Below are 21,141 nucleotides of genomic sequence, written 5' to 3'. Positions count from 1 at the left end.
CCTAAATGCTCCCCCCTGCAGGCCTGAGTCTCCACCAACAGCCCTCCCCTGCAGGCCTGGTCACAACTAACTGCCTTCCCCTGCAGGCCTGGTCACAACTAATTGTCCTCTCCTGCAGGCCTGGTCACCCCCAACATCCCTCTGCCGCTGGGTCATCCCTAACTGCCCTCACCTGCAGGCTTGATCGCCCATAACTGCCCTCCCTTGCAGGCCTGGGCCTTCCCACAGCCCTCCCCTGCTGGCCATCTTGTGGTGGCCATCTTGTGTTCACATGGGGGCAGGATCTTTGACCACATAGGGGCAGCCATCTTATGTGTTGGAGTGATGGTCAATTTGCATATTACTCTTTTATTAATAGGATAGAGGCCTGGTGCAGGAGTGGGGACCGACTGGTTTCCCCTGAAGATTGTCCTGGATCAGGGTGGGGGTTCCCTTGGGGTATGGGGTGGCCTGGGCGAGGGGCCTGTGGTGGTTTGCAGGCTGGCCATGCCCCCCAGTGACCCAAGCAGAAGCCCTGGTAGCTGAGATTTATTTATCTTCTATAATTGAGACTTTGTAGCCTTGAGCAGAGCCAAGCCTCCTCCTTGCTCTGTGGCTGCAGCCATATTTGTTGTTGTTGTTTTTTTTTTAATCTTCTACTAGAGGCCCAGTGCATGAAATTTGTGCAAGAGGGGGAGTGGTGTCACTCAGCCCAGCCTGCAGCCTCTCCAATCTGGGACCTCTCTCAAAATGCACGACTGCTGGCTCCCAACTGCTCACCTGCCTGCTTTCCTGATTGTCCCTAAGTGCTTCTGCTTGCCAGCCTGATCACCTCTTAACCACTCCCATGCTAGCCTGATTCATGTCTAACTGCTCCCCTTCCAGGCTGTTTGCCCCTAACTGCCCTCCCCAGCAGGCTTGATCATCCCCAACTGCCCCTCCCTTGCAAGCCTGGTGCCTCCCAACTGCCCTCCTCTCCTGGCCATCTTGTGGTGGCCATCTTGTGTTCACATGCAGGCAGTATCTTTGACCACAAAGGGGGCAGTAATCTTGTGCATAGGAGTGATGGTCAATCTGCATATTACTCTTTTATTAGATAGGATAGAGGCCTGGTGCACTTGTCGGGGCCAGCTGGTTTACCCTGAAGGATGTCCAGGATCAGGGTCGGGGTTTCCCTGGTGAATGGGAAGGCTTTGGCGAGGGGCCTGTGGTGGTTTGCAGGCTGGCCACGCCCCCTGGCAACCCAAGCAGAGGCCCTGGTATCTGGAATTTATTTACCTTCTACAATTGAAACTTTGTAGCCTTGAGTGGAGCCAAGCCATTTCTGTTGGGATTTATGTATCTTCTATAATTGAAACTTTGTAGCTTAAGCAGAGGCCTGGGCTGGCCAGGGTATGTGGAAAGCTTGGCTTCCTCCATTGCCAGGGACAACCCAAGCCTCCTGCTCTTTCCAGCTCTGTGGCTGCCGCCATTTCTGTTTGGATTTGTTTACCTTTTATCATTGAAACTTGTATCCTTGAGTGGAGGCCTTGGCTGGCAAGGGCAGGTAGAAAGCCTGACTTTCTCCATTGCCTGGGAAACGCAAGCCTCCCTCCTGCTCTCTGTGGCAGTAGCCATCTGGGTTGGGTTTATTTGCATATTTGTTCCCGATTGGCTGGTGGGCGTGGCTGGTGGGTATAGCGGAGTGGTGGTTAATTTGCATATTACTCTTTTATTAGATAGGATAATTTAAACTTTGTAGCCTTAAGCTAAGGCCAAGGCAGGTCAGGGTGTGCAGAAAGCTTGGGTTTCCTCCATTACTGGGGAAACCCAAGCCTTCTGCTTGCTCCGTAGCTGCAGCCTTCTTGGTTGGGTTAATTTGCATATGTGCTCCTGATTGGCTGGTGCGCATGGGTTGTAGGTGTAGCAGTGTGGGGTTAATTTGCATATCACTCTTATTAAGATAGGATTCTGTTTGAGAATTTTTAACTTTTTCTAAGAAATCACCACTGATTGTTATTTCACATTATCTTCTTAATAACAGTGTACAGTGAATAAACATGTGATTGATGGGAGCCTCAGCTAGAAGTGTCAGCAGGACTTTTCTACACAGTCTTGGCGCAGACTCACCTCTGAGAAGCCAGCCCCCTCTCTCTCCGTTTCTACCAGTTGTCTTTTGTGGTCATGACAGATGTTTCTTTCCAGTACTTAGTTGCTGTTGTGCCCATGTTTGAATTTAAATTTCAGTAAAGGTGCTTTAATTTGAAGGCTATGTGTAGTATCAACACTTTTAGCAAACTGAAAAGCAGCACATCAATTTCTGCAATATAATTTCACATGGTATTGAACCCTGTCTCCTGACCTGTTGCCTGGTTTGTTTGCTATTTGTTATTCTGTGTGTACTGTATTGTTGATGTGCTAATTAGGTTCTTATTAAAACAATTTCTTGTGTGGGGAGTGAGTGAATTTTACCTGCCTGAATTAAGAAAAATATGAATTCAGAACACTTAACAGTAGATATAGATTGTCCCTCAGATATTTAGAGTTGTACCATGCTTTTATTTGTCTGACAGCCTGGTTTTCTAGAATTGAACTTAAAAGTAGATTTTAATTTATCACAATAAAGTGACAAGGCCTTCCCAGCACTATTGTCTGTCCATGGGCTATGCATATCCTATCTAATAAAAGAGTAATATGCAAATTGGCCATACTTCTACTACTCCCACGAGCCATGCCCACCAGCCTTTCAGGAGCAAGTATGCAAATTAATCCAACCATGATGGCTATTGCCACCAAGAGAGCAGGAGGAAGGTTTGGATTTCCCCAGAGATGGAGGAAGCCAAGCTTTCTGTACATATTGGCCAGCCCAAGCCTCCACTCCAGGCTATAAAGTTTCAATTATAGAAGATAAATAAATCCCAACAAAAATGACTGCCATCTCGGAGCAAGCAGAAGACTTGGCTCTGCTCCAGGCAACAAAGTTTCAATGATAGAAGATAAATAAATCCCAGATACCAGGGCTTCTGCTTGGATCACTAGGAGGGAGAGGGGGGAAGAGTGTGGCCAGCCTGCAAACCACCACAGGCCCCTCGCCAAAGCCTTTCCATTCTCCAAGGGAATCCCCACCCTGATCCAGGACACCCTAATCAGCTGGCCCTCACCCATGCACCAGGCCGCTATCCTATCTAATAAAAGAGTAATAGGCAAATGGACCATCACTCTAACACACAAGATGGCTGCCCCCATGTGGACACAAGATGACCACCACAGGATGGCCAGCAGGGGAGGGAAGCTGGAAGGACCAAGCCTGCAAGGGAGGGCAGTTAGGCATGACCAGGCCTTCAGGGGAGGGCAGTTAGGCATCAATCAGGCTGGCAAGCAGAAGTGGTTATGGGCAATCAGGAAGGCAGGCAGGAAGGCAATCAGTTGGGAGGCAGCAGTCCTGGATTGTAAAAAGGATGTTCGACTGCCCATTTAGGCCCGATCCTGCCATAATTGGGCCTAAACGGGCAGTTCGACATCTCTCGAGGGGTCCCATATTGAAGAGTGTGCAGGCTGGGCTGAGGGAAACACACACTTGTCCACGAATTTTGTGCACTGGACCTCTAGTATGTATAAAAGTTCATTGGCTAATCTTCCTGCTCCCAACCCCCTTCCCACTGAAATATGTCAGTCTGTTGCATGTTTCAATGTCTCTGCATCTTACCTTTTGTGACAGCATGGAGGGACCTGGAGAGTATTATCTAAGTGAAATAAGCCAGTCAGAAAAGACAAGTACCACATCATTTCACTTATATGTGAAATCTAATGAACAAAGTAAATTGATGAAATTATTTTAAATGTAAGCTGCCTTTAAAAATTTTATCAGTCCTAGCCAGTTTGATTCAGTGGATAGAATGTCAGCCTGAGGATCAGAGGGTCCCAGGTTTGATTATGGTCAAGGACACATACCTGGTCCGGGCCCTGGTCAGGGCCCATGCAGGAGGCAACCAATCAATGTGTTTCTCTCACACCGATGTTTCTGTCTTTCCTTCTTCCACTCTCCTTAAAAAATTAATGGGAAAATATCCTTGGGTGAGGATTAACAACAACAAAAGTTTATTATAAAAAATTTTTTTTTAAATACTATAAAACATAGTCCTCCCCCAACTTATACCTCTAATGAAGTTAAACAAAATTTCAGTGTCTTTTAAAATCCTAGCCTGGCCAGCCTGGCTCCATTGTTGAGCTTTGACCTATGAGACCTAAGAACCAGGAGGTCATGGTTTGATTCCCATCAGGTATAAGCCTGGGTTGTGGGCTGGATCCCCAGTGTAGGGTGTGCGGGAAGCAGCCAATCAATGACTCTCTCTCATCATTGATGTTTCTATCTGTTTCTCCCTTTCTTTCTGAAATCAATACAAATATATTTAAAAATAATAAAATGTTATTCATTTAGAAGACATATGGTACAGTGAGTTCAGTGTATATGAGAATTGAATTACACTATTTTTCCTTTGGAGTGGGAAAGTGTTTTTTATCTGGTGTAGTATAATGGGATACTTTTAATAATTCTAATTCAAGTTTTAGGTTAAGGGAAAACAATCATTAAAATACTGTAATGAGTTGTTGTTTAGTTGGGGATTACATTTATTTTTTAAGGTTTTTTTTTTTTTTTTTTTTTTTTTTTTTAATCACAAGAAGTCCTGAACATGCCGGATTTGAACTTTCTCATGTAGTAATTCTTGGACTGGAGAATGCTTTCTTGTTCCTGGCTTGATTTAGTGTTGAGCTGTATTTTTAGTAACAGCCCTAACTCAGTAGCTATGTGAGCTGAGGGAAGATGGAGTCACAGGGTAAACTGGGCTTGCTTCCCACGGGGAGGCTGGGAATGGAGCAGGAAGGAGGCCTGCTTGTCTGCCTGAGTGCAACTATGAGTAGGCAGCAGGCGACACAATGTCTCCGTTGTACAAAGTAACGCTCGCAGCGAGTGCTCAGATATGTGAGGAAAAAGTGTTCCGGTAAGTGAAGGAGAAGCTTGGCTGTTCCAAAGAGATTCTTTTCGTGTTTTTGTGGCATTTGGATTTCAGGGAGTGGACTGTTTGTTGCTGCAAAGGCCGGCTTTGTGTTCAAAGGCATTTTAGACTATTGAACAGCTCTACTGCGGGCAGATTGGAGCGTCTGTCCTTCTACAACTGGGAGCGTCATTGCAATCACAGGGTTTGTGCTGAAAAGCTAAGATGTGCTTTTTGAAATGAGGAATACTGTGACATTCATTTTTAATAATGAATTCTCTACTAGCCTTAAATACTTTTTTTTATCATTTTATTCTGAAGTCAGAACCAATTAGTGATAATGATGAAAACCACATAAAACTGGTGTTTAAGATGTATATTGCTGATTTCAAATTAATTTGCTGTTCTGAAACATCAATTATTACTTTTAGTGACTGTGATAGGAAAGTTTTATAACTTACTTTAGTTTTGGATGATATAAACTTAAGTTGTTACCAAAAGAACTAGTTTTTTATTTTTCTTGGAAATCTTGATTTTGTGATAAGCTAACATAAATGATTGGCATTTTTTAGAATACTACTTTTATATTTTAAGCAGCAATTAACGATCAAGCTCTAAGTAGTTAATTTTTGTAGAGTATGTACATGTTTATAGTGTTTTTGCTTTTGAATCTGCCTAGTGGAGTGTGACAATATGAATCGCTTTGATCGATCAGACAGAAATGTTCGGCAGTCGCAAGAAGGATTTTGGAAAAGGTCACCCCAGAGGTGGAGTGGACAGGAACATTACCCCCTCAGTCATCCTGACCGCTATCATCACCATGGAAAAAGTGACTTGAGCAGGTGAGTCTAGTTTCCTATTCTCTTATTAATTTTGAGTCATAAAGTCCCCTTTATTCTCCACTCCTTCCCCACAAAATATTTTTTTGGCCTGTTTTTTTGTTTGTTTGTTTTGTTTTGTTTTTTTGGTGCAGCAAAAAATATTTCAAGTTATATATAGTACTAATTGGAATAATATATCTAATTTTTTCCTTTTGATCCAAATCTTTGTTCATTAACTTTATCGTGAATATTAATATTTTTTTATGTCTGCTATTTGGAATTTGTTTTGTTGTGATTTTTCTAGTTCTCTTTTGCGAATGATTAAATGTTGACTTTGTTAAAGTTTATTTTTTTAAATACTAATGTAAAATTAGTGCCAAGTGCTTGTCTTCTTTTGTACATATAAATTGAAATTGAAAAATTTCTCAAGTACTGTAAAGGAAGGTACTTTACAATGCTAGAATTCTTTTTCTTTTTGAAGCATAGCATAGTCTTTAATTTGATCAGACCTTTTATATAATGTGTCTTTATAATCATTCAAGCCTGGCCTGGCACATGTTCGCTTTGTGAGCTTAGGTAATGTATATAATACCTCTCCACTTCAGTTTATCATTTGTAGACTCTAAAATACCTTTTCCTCACTGTTCAAAGATCATGTTAAAAGAGCAGTATTTGGCTTATATTAAACACCTAGTGGTAGTTATTAAATTTTTTTTTTTGTCACTCTCTCATCTTGTTCCTTTGGGATTTGAGGTCATTTTTTAGCCAGTTTGCAATATGAATAATAAAATTGGGATAAAGAAATAGTGGGAGGGAAACACATGGCCCATATAGTTCTTGAAGTAAGAAAAAAAAAATTGGCTCTAATTCCTTGAGGCAAATGCAAAGAACAAAACTGGATTTATTACAAGAGTTCCAGGCTTCGTAGACAAAGAACACATTTCTCCTGAATTGTTTGGCCTTTATAAGACAGAAACCTGAAAGGTTGCTTTGTATGAAAATACCTTGTGATATAGTGGACAGATCTCAGACAGTTTCCCAAAGTAGAAGTAATGATAAATTCCTTAAGTCCACAGAGAACTCTAGTCCAAGTGAGAAAAGGTGGTTCTACAGTGGGTCATGAAATGATGATGTCCAACTAAAGATTATAGTTTGATGCAAGGATGAAATTTAGAAAAGCTGAAAGAATTCATGCAGTACACATCCTTCCAGGAATTATTTTGGCTATTTTATTTCTCACATCTGGGATTTTGTTAATGAATGGACATCAGAGAATTGGCATTATCAGACAAGAATCTGATGTGAAAATAATCTTTTTTTAAAAATTTGTCTTTATTGTTGGAAGTATTATAGATGCCCCTCTCCCTCCTTCAGTGGGCGAGCCACCCCCCCGCCACACACACATCATCTTATGCCCCACAGGGCATACTGCACTATTGTCTATGTTCATGGGTTATGAATATATGCATATAAGCTCATTGGTTAATTATTGCTAATACTGAAGGTTTTTGCTTCTTTCATCTTTGATGTTTGGTTTAAAAGAAGGTAAATTTAAGGCCGTCTAACAAAAATATGAATCATTGCTTATACTTCAGATAATATTCATTCATTCATTTCACAGATACTCATTGAGAAGCCAGTATATTGAACTCTGTGCTTAATGCTCAAGCTGGGATGAATTTAGGTATTGCATGAGGGGTGAACGCTGTAGATTGGTCACAGCTTCTTGGAGCATTGTTCTGAGGATGATAAGAAGCTGTGGAGTGTGTGGGCTCAGTTGGAATCATTGCAGTTATTGGTGAGGTAGGAGATTTGTGTATCTCTTCCATCCCATGCAAAGAGGAGGAGTAGATTGCTGGCAGGCTGCTGAGGCTGAGAGGGACAGGTATTTATAATGCAGTATTCGTGTAGTTATAATGCAGTATTCGTGTAGTTATATACGAATGGTAGTTATAATGCAGTATTCGTGTAGGACAGTGGTGCCATGTGCCTAATATGGTGACATCTACAGACTGCAAGAGCACGCAGCAATGGTTTTTGTCTCAGGTAGTGCTGTGTAAAGAAAGTTACTATTGAAATGTGAAGTATGACTGTAGACTTTGCAGAGGAGTGGTTTTTGTAGGAGAAGGATGAGATTCAGATGGGAAAAATAGCATGTATAAAAATATTTAAGAAATGGTGGCATTTTCAGAGAACTACATTTAGAGCTTGACTGCTAGGTCCTTTGGAGAAATGAATAGATGTGATTTCTAACTCTAAATTACAAAACAATCTATGCATTTAAAATAAAGATGCCAATTCAACTAAAGTGAGAGGCTATTAGTCAGACCATCTAAAGTAGAACGAATTATCAAGGTTAGTAATCTCTGTCCCTGGGAATGATAAAGGACAGGCTGATTAGTTTATGTCAGGAAAGTTAAGCAACATTTTCCAAAAATTATATTCCTGGATGTCAATAGGTATAAATAAAAGAGATTCTCTGATCAAATGAGTGTAGGAATGAATTAAACAACATTAAATGAGTTTTTTAATAGTAGATTCCACAGTGCCTTTAACATATAAACACTAGAGGCCTGGTGCATGAATTCATGCATGGTTGGGGTCCCTTGGCCTGGGGCCAATTGGGGCCGATGGGGGGGGAGGGTAGCTGACCAGGGGAAGGGACCGCAGGAGTTTGACCAGCTGGTGGTTGGGACCAGCCACCTCTCCCCTCCCCCCATTGGCCCCGATGGGGGAGCTAACTGAGAAGAGGGACTGAGGGAGGTTGGCTGGCCACAGGAGGTTGGCTGTTGGATTTTGTTGAATGCAATTTGTGTCTATAGAGATAATTATTTTTCCCCCTATTCTCTTAATTTGGTGATAACATTGAGTTATACCAACTTTGCATTTCTTAGATAAATCCCACTTGGTCATAGTATGTAATCTATAATAATAAAAGCATAATATGCTAATTAGACCGGACAGCTGAACACTTCCAGACGTCATCCCAGATGTCCTTCCGACTAAAGCCATTGCAGTGGGGGCTGAGGCAAGGCGGTTAGGGGTGATCATGCAGGCAAGCAGGTAGACAAATGGTTAGTAGCCAATGGTCCTGGATTGCAAGATGCAGTTGGACATCCCCAAGGGGTCCTGGATTGCCATAGGGTTCAGGCCCAGCTGAGAGACAACGGCCCCCTCCGCTCCCCACATGAATTTTGTGTTCCTGGCCTCTAGTTATTTTATAAGTTGCTAGATTCAATTTGTCAGTATTTTGTTGAGAATTTTTCTGTAAACATCCTACATACCAGTAATAAAAGCATAGTTTGCAAATTGTCCCCTCGACCATAGTTTTTCCGGGAGTTCGACTAGGGGGTGGGTTAGCCAGGGGAAGAGAGGGAGGTCCTGGCGCTGGCAGGTGGCCGGGGGATGGAAGGGAGGGAGGACCCAGCCAGCAGCTGGCAGCCACTAGGGACCCTGCCAGTGCATGAATTTCATGCATTGGGCTTCTATTAATAAATATTTGTCCTTCTTTTCTGGAGATGTTTTTCTCTGGTTTTGGTATTATGCTCACATAGACTGAATTGGTATTTCATTTATTTCTATTTCTGGAAGAATTTGTGATGGGTTTTTGTTAATTTTTCATTGAATGTTTTTGTGATGAATTTACCAGTAAAGTTTGGTCCTGGGTGTTTTTTTTTGTTTGTTTGTTTTGTTTTTTGTGCTAAGTTGTTTTTTTTTAAATTATTATTATTATTAATTTAATCTCTACAGATGTTCTATAGATATTTGTTAGTATATTTTTAGTTTGTAGTGTTGTTCAGGTCTTCTATTTCCTTGCTCAGCTTCTTCCCAGATGTGCTATCCACTAAGGAGAAGAAAGTTTTGAAGTCTTCAACTTCAATATATCTTGTAGGGAAGGTCTGAGAGTAACATACTCTTTCAGTTTTTTGTTTTCATAGGAATGTTTTAATTTCTCTTTAGTTTTGAAGGATAGTTTTACTGGATATTGAATTCTTGGTTGACAATCTTACTTTTAGTATTTTGACTACTGTGCTTTCTCATGAAAAATCAGCTGTTAATCTTATTGAGCATGCCTTCTACATTATAGGTTACTTCTTGCTGCATTCAAGAATTATCGCTTATTCTTTGGCTTTCAACTTTTAACTATGATGTGTCTCTCCTTTACTTTATCACATTTTGGAGTTTGTTGAGCTAATGATTAGACAGTGATTTCCTTAAATGCTTTGAACCAGTAAGTATTCCAGCCTTTGCCAAGGGGCTCTGTCTGTGTGTGTGTTCATGGATGGTCTTAACAATCTGACAAGCAATTTATAGTTCTGCTTAGCCTTCATTTCCTGCTTGCTCAGAGCAAGTGAGATATTAAGGCCTTCTCAGGTTATTTCCTTGGCATGCAAACATCCCTATACATGTGTATAGCCTTTTCTATGTCCAAGAATATATTGCAGCATTTCAAAACCACCTGTGGACATCTCATTCTTCAGGTTTTCCTTATAAGTATTTTGGTCAGCTTGTTTGCCCCAATTGGTATCAGTGTCTCATCCAGCTGGGATTTTAAACAATTGCCACCAATTGTTTTCAACAAATATATAGAATTAAAGCTGTTTCCACATAATGAGTTCTGAATCAAGTCAAATAAAACAACTGCAGAGAATGGGCCTTTTCTAAGGAAGTGGCAGATAAGGTCAAATAGAAGCAGTTTTCTGGAAATTATGCTTTTTGGAGCGCCCACCTCCTGCCCACCCTCTACTGATTGCTGAATTTCACAGCTATAATGCTTGTAAGACTCTTATTTTTCAAGCTGCCACAGAGCGAGGGAGATAAGAATGGCAGTAGAAAAAATTAAAATGTCACTGTTGGTCTCACTAAGATTTTTTAAAATAAGTGCTCCTCCTCCATTGTTGTAAGCATTTGGTTGACTTCCAGAATTCTGAAAAAAAGTTAGTTTTGACTAATTTGCCAGTGATCTCAGTGCTTTTATGAAGGAGTGAATTTTTGGAGATATTTATTCTGCTCTTCTTTTCTGTCATCTTTTCTTTGTTTAATAGACTTCATTTTTTAGAACAGTTTTAGATCTACAAAAATATTGAGCAGAAAGTACACAAAGTTCTCATATATTCCCTCACCTTCTTTTATGCAGTTTCTTCTGTTATTAACATCTTACATTAGTTACAACTGATGAGTCAGTATTGATACACATTATTCACGGAAATTCATAGTTTACGTTAGGGCTCACTCTGTGTGTACATTCTCTGGGTTTTGATGATTGTATAAAAACATGTATCTACCATTACTGTATCATACTAAATAATTTATTCATCCCTTCCTCTCCTCATGCCCTACCACTCTTGGCAATGTCCTGGATTTTCTTCCTTGATATTTTCCAGTTGTTCCAGTACCGTATGTTGAAAAGACTGCCCTATCTGAATTGTCTTTGCTCTTTTCTCAAAGACAAGTAGGTTCTATGGGTTTGGGTGTATTTCTGGACTCTGTTCTGGTGTACTGATATGTCTATTCTTTAGTTAGTACTCCACTGTCTTGATTAGTGTGTTACTTTACATAGTATGCCTCAAAGTTAGATATAGCCAGTCTGACCTTATTCTTCAAAATTGTGTTGGTTGTTCTGGGTCTTTTGCCTATTCATATACATTTTAGAATCATTTTGTTGATATCCACAAAATAACATGCTGGAATTTTGTTTGAGATTCTGTTGAATCAAGCCTTTAAAAAATATAGTATGAACATAAAACACACACACATTTAACTTTTATCATACAATTTTTAATAAAAGTGAATAAAGAAACACTAAAGGTTGTGTGAAGACAAATTGTGACTCAGATTAGGAAATATCTCTCTCTCCTACTACCTCACTCCAAACACACCTCCATTTACCAGTCTAATCTATGAATCAGAAACCTTAAGCACAAAACACACATCTTGATGGTTAAGAAGCTTGGTAGAAGTGGAGAAGTATATGGATACAACCACTTAATTTTGTGAGATTCCTTTAAAACTTCAATAAGTAATTGGGCAGCAGTGTAATTATTAGATGTGTGGGATGACTATCAGGTGCTGTTATTGGATGAGGATTCAATTTTAACGGGTTTAAAAAAGGCTGATATCTTAAAGATTTCTTTCTATAGTTATTCTGATCCTTTATTTTCTTGTTGATTTTATTGGCTGTATTTATAAAACAATTTACACTAATAAAAGAGAAAATGCTAATTGACTGTACCTTTGCTACGCCCACAGCCAATCAGAGCAAGTATTCAAATTAACCCAACAAAGATGTGGTGGTTAATTTGCATACACTGAGTGGGGGAGGAGTGAAGACTGAAAACAGCTTAGAAGGAAGAGGGAGGAAAAGCAGAAAGCAAGGTGGCTGCCAGAGGAAAATATGGGCTGGGTGGGTGGCAGCGATGGCCACTTGCAGGAGTCTTTCTGCAATAGGCTCCTAGTGTTAAATAATGTTGACGATTGTGGGCATTTCTTTCTCATGTTTCTATAATAACTGAACTCATTTATCCATTGGTTTCTTCTTATCTACTAACCTGCCTGGCCTGTGACTGACCACATAGACCACAAAGGCACATTTCTGCCTTTACTAACACATTACTGACCTTCAGTGTATTCCCCAAAGCAGCTTGCAGTGTTCTGTTGCTTTCACCATATAATTCTCTACTAGAAAGCCATGATTATTAAAATTTGTATAAAAGTACATATATGTACCTGTCATCTTTTTTTTTTTAAATCCTCATCAAGGATATCCCCCCCAATAGCATTTTTAAAAAAATCTTTATTCTTGAAAGTGTTACATAGGTCCCTCCTCTCCCCCTCCCCCATTGAATTATAGCCCACACCTGTGCCACTCCCAAGGCTCCATTAATATTTCAAGAAAAAAAGGATTTTAAGCATAATGATATTACCAAAACTATACTAACATAGTATGATATTACAAAGGTTGTAGGAAATATTAAAAATCTGCAAATAACAGGATTACTTCTATATGTTCTTAAGATATTATTTTTTCCCTCTGGCTCTATTTTTGTTCATCAGTTTATATTGTTTATTATATTCCACATATGAGTGAGATCATGTGATATTTATCTTTCTCAGACTGGCTTATTTCACTTAGCATGATGCTCTCCAGGTCCATTCATGCATGCTGTTGCAAATGGTAAGAGTTCCTTCTTTTTTACAGCAGTGTAGTATTCCACTGTGTAGATATACCACAGCTTTTTAATCCACTCATCTCCTGAGGGGCACTTAGGCTGTTTCCAAATCTTAGCTATGGTGAATTGTGCTGCTATGAACATAGGGGTGCATATATCCATTTTGATTGGTGTTTATGATTTCTTGGATATATTCCTGGAAATGGGATTATTGGGTCAAATGGAAGTTCCATTTTTAAATTTTTGAGGAAACGCCATACTGTTTTCCACAGTGGCTGCACCAGTCTGTACTCCCACCAGTAGTGCATGAGGGTTCTCTTTGCTCCACATCCTCTCCAGCACTTGTCGTTTGCTGATGTGTTGATGGTAGCCATTCTGACAGGTGTGAGGTGGTACCTCATTGTTGTTTTGATTTGCATGATTAGTGAACATGTGTTTTCATAGGTTCTTGGGCTTCTGAATGTCCTCTTTCAAAAAGTATCTATTTAGGTCCTTTGCCCATTTTTTGATTGGATTGTTTATCTTCCTGTTATTGAGTTGTATGAGTTCGTGTAGTCTGCTTGACCTGACTGGGATGCTCTAGGAATGTGTGGGTTGTGTAGACCCAGCTGTTGTAATTGTGTCTCGATTGCTGTCGTCCTGTTCATGGGTCGGCTTAGCGCCTGGGCTGGATGACTGTGAGTCTCAATCCCAACCACCTCGTAACAACTGTGACACAGGTGCTGACAGAGCAGAACAAGACCAAGCAAGCCAAGCTGAAAACAACAAGCCAACAGCCACAGAAACAAGAATAATTATGAGGAAAAAACAGTACAGAAAGACAAGAGACCAAAGAATTAGAAAAGAAAAGAGAAACAAAAAGGAGTATGAAAGAAAAGAAAAATAATTAGAAAGAAAAGTAAAAAATGTTAAATGAGACAATTGTTAAAAATAATAATAATGAATAAAATAAAATATAGAATAGGAAAAGAATAAATGAAAAAATAAGAAAGGAAAAAAGAGAGAAAGAAAACGTAGTATAAGAAAAGAGAAGAGAAACAGATATTAAAGTTTTATAGGTGGAGTGGTCTCCGTGTCCCCACTTATTATTAATGGAATGACACTTCTTTGGTGCCATGGGAATAAGAATATCTTGAGGCCCCCACAGAAGGATACGGTATTGAAAACATTATTTTGGTTGAAGTAAACTCCTCCCTGTGTTCTCAAGGTCCCATTGCCCTCAGTCTCGCCATGGGAGAAGTCTGACTTTGTCTTTAGCAGAGCAGGATTTGAAGCCGCTGCCCAGACTTTCCACTGCATTTGCACAGTCCAGTCCTGCTAACACTAGGCTAGCTTGTGTTCCAGCTACACTCCATTGCATGTGGGGTTTGCTTGGCTGTGGGCCATGCAGCTCCCAGGGCCACATGGTTACAGAAGGGGCACAGGCGAGTGCAAGGAACCAAGAGGAACTAGAGAGAAAGAATTCCTTTGTATTTGTATTCCAGATTTTCACAGGCTTGCAGTGGCTCCAACCCCAGCCAGTTATATTTGTTCCAGGTTAGCCTGACAGGCAAGTGCCTTCCCTACCTCACCTCGTCTTCACTGTGCGAGCGTTCATCTTCCCCTTGGTTGGGCCCCTTCCCCCAGTGATTTGCAAGGAATGCACTGTGCAGCATTGCAGCTCCCAGGTGCAGTGCCCAGGTGACCGTGCTTATGTCCAGCAGACCCTTTGCCTCAATCCTATTAACATTAATAACTAATTACAATGGTGACAAAAGTGAAAAGAGAGGAAACAAATTTTGTAAATGAAATATAAAAGAGAAGTAAAGAAAATATTAAAAATAAAAAGTGTTCCCCTCCATAGGTTTTAGTGCCAATTGTGTTCACCCTTTGTGGAGCCCACTGGATTTTGCTCCATGAGGTCAAGTTGGCCACTGGGTGTGCTGGTCACAGCTCTCCCTGGAGGTTCTCTGGTGCAGGCCAATGGCAGTCATTGTCCCTGCCTGGCCCTTGGCAACGTGAAAGATGCTCAGCACAGCAGAGCCCCACATCTGGTGGGTGGGGCTTCTGGGGTCCAGAGGCCCGTCTGCCTCCAGTATGGATGTCCTTGCTTCTTTGCCCAGGGGCCTGCACTGTGCTCCTGGGCCTCACCAGTGGTTCAGACACACCAGCCTTGGGGGTGCGGCTCTAGCCTGTGGGAAGGTGGTCTCTTCCTTTTCTTCCTGGCACAGGGCGCTGACCTCCCTGGGAAACAAGGATCTGCTTCCCATCATGCAGCCCAGGGCTGAGCGTAGGCCCACCTGCCGCCCAGCAGAAGCCCTCTCAGGGCACAGCTGCATCGCCTTAGCTCTGATGGCCTCTTGGCACTTCTGGTAGCCATACCAGTAGGGGTGTTCAGAGAAAAGTAATGTTGTGAAAACAAAGCTTATATTGAGCATTTGAGAATTTAGAGATTTGGGAATATTTATTCAAAGCTAGAAAATTTTAGCAGAAATCATTTCTTCTTTTTAATGTGGTTGAAATTTAATGCATTATGAGTTTTGCAAATTCATTGCATCAGGAATTTATCTTTATCCTCATAAAATATATCCATTACAGTATATTGTAAAGAACATTTTTTTCAACATGTTTTTGTTTTAACATAAGAACCAACTGGAATTATGTGTATTGTGAATGCACTACTTTTTAAATTGCTGTAGCTATGACTTCTGATTGAAATATGGTTTTCCACATCCATAAAATACATTATCCCTAGTCTTAAATGTTCAAACAAAAAAATTCTAATTTACTCAGAATGTGTATTGTATGAAACTAAAGGAAAGTTTAATTTTTTTTTTTTACAGTGGATTTTTAAAATGTAGTTTAAGATTAGGAAAGAAGACTTAAAAATCTTATTTAATCTTTATTGGAAAAAATAATTTGTCAACAGTGTAAAACTTAACTGTCTACTGGGACTTTCAAGAAATAGGAGTCCTGTAGTGTTATGGGCTAAAAAAAAAAAAAAGTTATGTTGAAGAGGCCAATTAAAGTCAACAGATAAAAAGGAGGCAATCAGTGTGGAAAAAAGAAAAATATTTTTCCAGGCAAGGCCTTTCCACAAAGATTTTTGTTTCTATTCATGTTCCTAAGGAATAAGGTTTATTCAGCCAATGTGTAAAATACACAAAAGGGAAGAGCAGTGCAACTAGAACTGATTGGACTTTACAGTGGAAACAAATTCAGGGTCTGAGGTGAGTAAAAGTCAAAGGCTTTGTGATAATGATAAGTCAATTATAATATTCATTACAGTAATTTTATTACCTTTATTTTTTTCTGAAATTTGTGTTGTATATCTTTTACCTCCAACTTCTCCTGCCCTTCTAGAGGCTCTCCCTACAGAGAATCTCCTTTGGGTCATTTTGAAAGCTATGGAGGGACCCCCTTTTTCCAGGCTCAGAGAATGTTTGTAGATGTACCTGAAAACACAGTGATACTGGATGAGATGACCCTCCGGCACATGGTCCAGGATTGCACTGCTGTAAAAACTCAGTTACTCAAACTGAAACGTCTGCTACATCAGGTGAGTATATAATGAACATTTTGACTCGATATTTTTAGTTGCAAGATATATTAACATTACTTTAAAATTTTTAAATTGGGTTTTTAATATCTATTTAGATTTATGTAAAATAATACTTGTAAATGGTACTTAATAGCCCAGCTGGTGTGCCTCAGTGTTTTTGGTTGACCTGTCAAGAGGTCACAGTTTGATTTCTGCTCAGAGCACATTCTGGGTTTCAGGCTTGATCCCCAGTGGGGGGCATGCAGGAGGCAGCCAATTAATGGTTCTCTTAATCATTAATGCTTCTATTTCTCTCTCCCTCTTCTTTCCTCTCTGAAGTCAATAAAGTATATTAAAAATACTTTTTTAAATAGTACACAATAGAAATTTTTGTGGAAGAAAAAAATATAAGAATTTGTATATGGTCTCCATACAGTCCCCAATATTTATGAACTGTGTAATATTGGATTAGCCAATCTCTGCTTCTGTTTCCTTATTTTTATAGTACCTGCACTGTAAGGTTATGAGAGAATTAGAAACAGTAGTTTTAAATTGAGAGATTTAATACCTGAAACATAGTAGGCTTTCTGTCATCATTGACGGCTACTAATTTCAGCTAAGTGGAAAATAAGAAAGAGCAGTTTTTATTTACATCTATATACATAGAAGCCAAGTGACTGGGCCGACCAGAATGACTGGTCATTATGACGTGCACTGGGGCAGCCAACTGGCCCAATTGTCCCACCCCCAACATCCTGCGGTCCCTCCCCCAGGCCAGCCTGGCTCCCAATCGGCCCCCCTTCCTGATTGGGGGCGGGACCAGCCAGCGAATAGCCTGCAGCCCCTCCCCCAGACTGGTCCCACCCCTGATCAGCTCCCCATCCCCTAATTGGGGGCAGGGCCAGCTGGCCAACTGCCCACATCCTGTCCCTGCCCCCCTCGCACCTCCCTCCCCACCTTTGCCAGCCCAGCTCTAATCAGGGTGAGCTGGCCAGACCCCACCCATGCACGAATTCATGCACTTGGCCCCTAGTAATCATATAATTGTACTTTTGTTAGAAACCTTCAGGTTTAATCTTTCTCCATCTTATTTTTTTATTCGAGAAAATCTAGACTAATAACAGTGATGTGACTTCTCAAAAGATATGGAGTGAGCTGATATTTGAATCTGGCTTCTGATTCGATAGCATTTTTTTGTTTGAACATGTAACACTTAAGAGACAAGGTCAGATGCATAGCAGAAAACTTAGGAATAAAATACTAATTTCAAAATGTGGATATCTTTAGTTTTAAATCTATATTTGTGTTTTATAGACTTGTCAAATTTTGCTTAAATTAATGTTGATAAAGAACATTCTGGCTTGCTTGCTCAACTTATTTCCTCATCTTCCTCAGGGTTGTGTGTTCTAGCTAATTCTGAGCAGGGACCACGTGTTAGTTTGTGATGGTAATAAAACCAAACTCAAGCCATATGCTCAGAAGTGAAATATGGCTCTGCTATGTCACCAATGATGATTAGTATATTCTGTTACTGTCATGTAAATTATTTTATATTATTTGATTATGGATTTCCTGGGCTACTCTTCTCCATGCTTATAGATATTGGACCTTTCTGTGCTAAGGCTGGGAGTGAGAACATGCAGATATCCCATTCTTGGACTCTTCAGGACAGAAAGGATTTCAAGTTTGAAATATACAGACATAGAGCTTAGAATGTAGTTTAATTGTAGTAGGAGTAGACCAGTTTTTATAATATTTCTCTGTTTGCCAGTCTGGAGAGAAGATTTCTGATCAGGAGCTTTAGAGACAAAGGAAAGAAGACATAGAAAGGGTGGGAAATAGCTAAACTATGTTCAGTGTCTCCTTTGAGTTAGCCTGTTGGTAGCTTTTTTGTGTTTGGATTTATTGTGAAGAAACATGAAGCTTGCCCTAACTGGTGTGGTTAAGTAGATAGAACATCGGCCTGTGGACTCAAGGGTCCTAGGTTTGATTTTGGTCAAGGGCATGTACCTTGGTTACAGGCACATCCCCAGTAGGGGGTGTGCAGGAGGCAGATGATTGATGTTTCTCTCTTGTCGATGTTTCGAACTCTCTATCCCTCTCCCTTCCTCGCTGTAAAAAAAATCAGTAAATTACATTTAAAACACACACACACAATAAGAAACCATGAAGCATGATCACATATTATTAGCTAATAAGACCAGGCCACCTCTAATAGTGAGAGAAGTTAGGTAATTTAGAGAATAAGTACCATAAGAATAGAAAGCTGTTTTTCGAGACACTTTATGAAAAACTGAATCTCTTAATGGGTTTGTGCATTACTCTGAAATTTTAGATAGTACACATTGATCAATTGACTTTTTGTTTACACAGTAACAATGAAATTTTGAGAAGAAAATTGCAAAATCTTTTTAGGGCATGCTTAAATTTCCCACAAATGCTAATAGATGTTAAAAGCTGAATAAATCCAAGATTTTATATAACTGCCTCTTAATTTTTTCCTTTTTAATATTACTAAATTTTAAAGAAGTTTAGTGTGATAAATATACAGTCTACAAACATTCACGTAGTGTCAGAGGCTTAGTGAAAAGCAGTCTCGCTTCCCCCCACCGCTGGCCATTTGTCTCGACAAGCCAAGACTGCTGGCTCACTGTCCAACAGTGTGATGCAAACTGCACTTTGTCCTCCCCCCTGCCCTCTGCTGTCTGAGTTCCAGGGCAGCTTGTGCTGTGAGTCCTCAGGTTAGAAAGCAAACCATTGACCGCAGCCATGAGTTGGTTTATTATTGCACCTCTGGCCATTTTTCCTTCTGAGTAAAGTGAACACCAGATGCACTGCTTGAGATTTTGCCCACAGGATTTCCTTCGCTGCTGTTCCTCTGGGTGTCCCAGAAAGAGGCTGGCTTGCTCAACTGTCCACTTCCGGGTGCCATCTGTGTGTTGTACACCAGCCCCAAGGATGCTCTGCCAGCTAATCATAGGGAACTCCTCGGAGAGCGGAGAGCGGCTGGGAGAGAGAAGGGTGGAGCAGGCGTGGAAACATGGGCATTTGAGCCACTTCTTCATGTGACTTACTTGTTTCCTCAGGGCCTACTTGGGCCCTGGCACAGCTGTACCACTTGCATTTGATGATGGAATCTTGTTATGCACACTCCACTTTAGGCTTTGTGTGTCAGATAATACCTAGTTCTTGATGGTAACTGAGTGGCCTTAGGTTAAGCATTTAGTTACTAAGACCCAGCAGCAAGCCACGAGCTGTGTCTCCAAAGGAGAGCAGTTCCCGACAGAGGTTGGCAGGGCTTCACTCCTAAGGGCTTGCACTGAGCTGCACTTGCAGAAGCCTGGGAAGACGGTGTCCTTCTCTGCCACCGCCACTGCTAGACCACAGGGCCCATGTGGCAGAGCAGCTGGCACAGCCGCCTTCTGGGTCTTGCTCAGAACTAGCAGCTTTCCAGGCTACTAGGTAAATGGGCTGGAATAATACACCCAAACGAGGACTAGGTTACCTCAAAAACAGAGGCCAGCATTATAGGTCTTCTTTGGTTGCAGAAAGGGCCAGATGCAGCAACTCTTCCTACACCTTCTTTAGACCTGCCCATGACTCCCACTGCTACACCAACTTCTCTCTCTACAGCAGCTGCTCATCTTCCTTTTGTGTTCCTGGCAGTAAGGGTAAATCAGTGATTGGACAGTGCTATTCATTATAGCTTGTACATGAAGTGTTTGTTACAGGTCCATTGAGAGTTAAAGTAGCACTTGCCAGAATAGAAATGAACACATTTCATCCTTCTTTCACAAATTCTTACCACCGAAGGCAAAAAAAAAAAAAAAAAAAATTAAGCCAAACTAAACTGTATTTAGTGACTATTTATAGTCTGGTGCAAGCTTTTTATTGTTTCTCAGGCAGGAAGCAGTTTGTGGACCAGAACTGATCTACAAATCAAACTGTATAACACTAGTGTGAGATACTCTTCTTACCTGTGAAAGACAAGTCCAGGGAGTGATAAAGATATGCAATCAAATGTTGTATCAGAGGTATCTTTATGCAAGAGAGAAAAGGTTACTCTGGAATGGAGATGAAGACATTAACTGTATGCCACTATAGAGAATACAAACTGGAAGATGAATTTATCAGGTGAAGAATTTGGGGTTAGATTAAGGGAATCAGCATGAGCAAAGGTAAAGGTTCTTCACTTCTCACAATGACTGAGGGAAAACCCATGAGTAAAGAAAAAAGAAAAGTAAAAGCAGTGCTCACTTGATACACTTAGAGTTAATATAACTGCTTACCTTAAAAATACTTATTAATAGGAAATAATTAAGCATCTATGCTGCATTTATAGTGGGATCTATCCTATATAATAAAAGGCTAATATGCTAAGTGTCCAATCATCAGGTGACCGGTCGACTGTTCAACTAATCAAAGTGTAATATGCTAATGAAATGCTAAGGCCATTCAACCACTCGCTGTGACGTGCACTGATCACCAGGGGGCAGAGAGTCGACTAGTTGCTATGATGTGCACTGACCATTAGCGGGTAGATGCTCTCCCTTGCAGGCCTGGTCCCTCCCAATTGTCCTCTCCTGCTGGATCCACATAGGGACAGGATCTTTGACCACATGGGGGCAGCCATCTTGTGTGTTGAAGTGAAGGTCAATCTGCATATCACTTTTATTAAA

The 21,141-nt window shown here is 40.7% G+C and overlaps 1 protein-coding gene across 20 annotated transcripts in view; it reads left to right on the top strand.

Moving 5' to 3' along the window:
- CCSER2 (coiled-coil serine rich protein 2) overlaps positions 1–21,141 on the top strand; it is a 153,434-nt gene that overhangs the window by 81,397 nt on the left and 50,896 nt on the right. For 9 of the 20 annotated variants that reach the window (XM_036461178.2, XM_036461174.2, XM_036461176.2 and 6 more), the window contains 2 exons: positions 5,632–5,794; positions 16,285–16,480. In XM_036461178.2, coding sequence (XP_036317071.1) covers positions 5,632–5,794; positions 16,285–16,480 — 359 coding nt within the window. Of the gene's footprint in view, positions 1–4,812; positions 4,959–5,631; positions 5,795–16,284; positions 16,481–21,141 lie in introns of those variants that run through there. The other 11 variants (XR_004992058.2, XM_036461180.2, XM_036461179.2 and 8 more) reach the window with 3 other exon arrangements.

Source organism: Pipistrellus kuhlii, unplaced genomic scaffold, assembly GCF_014108245.1.
Source record: "Pipistrellus kuhlii isolate mPipKuh1 unplaced genomic scaffold, mPipKuh1.p scaffold_m20_p_35, whole genome shotgun sequence".
Classification (NCBI taxonomy): domain Eukaryota; kingdom Metazoa; phylum Chordata; class Mammalia; order Chiroptera; family Vespertilionidae; genus Pipistrellus; species Pipistrellus kuhlii.
The sequence above is the reverse complement of the archived record's forward strand: the minus strand, read 5'-3'. Positions and strand labels throughout refer to the sequence as shown.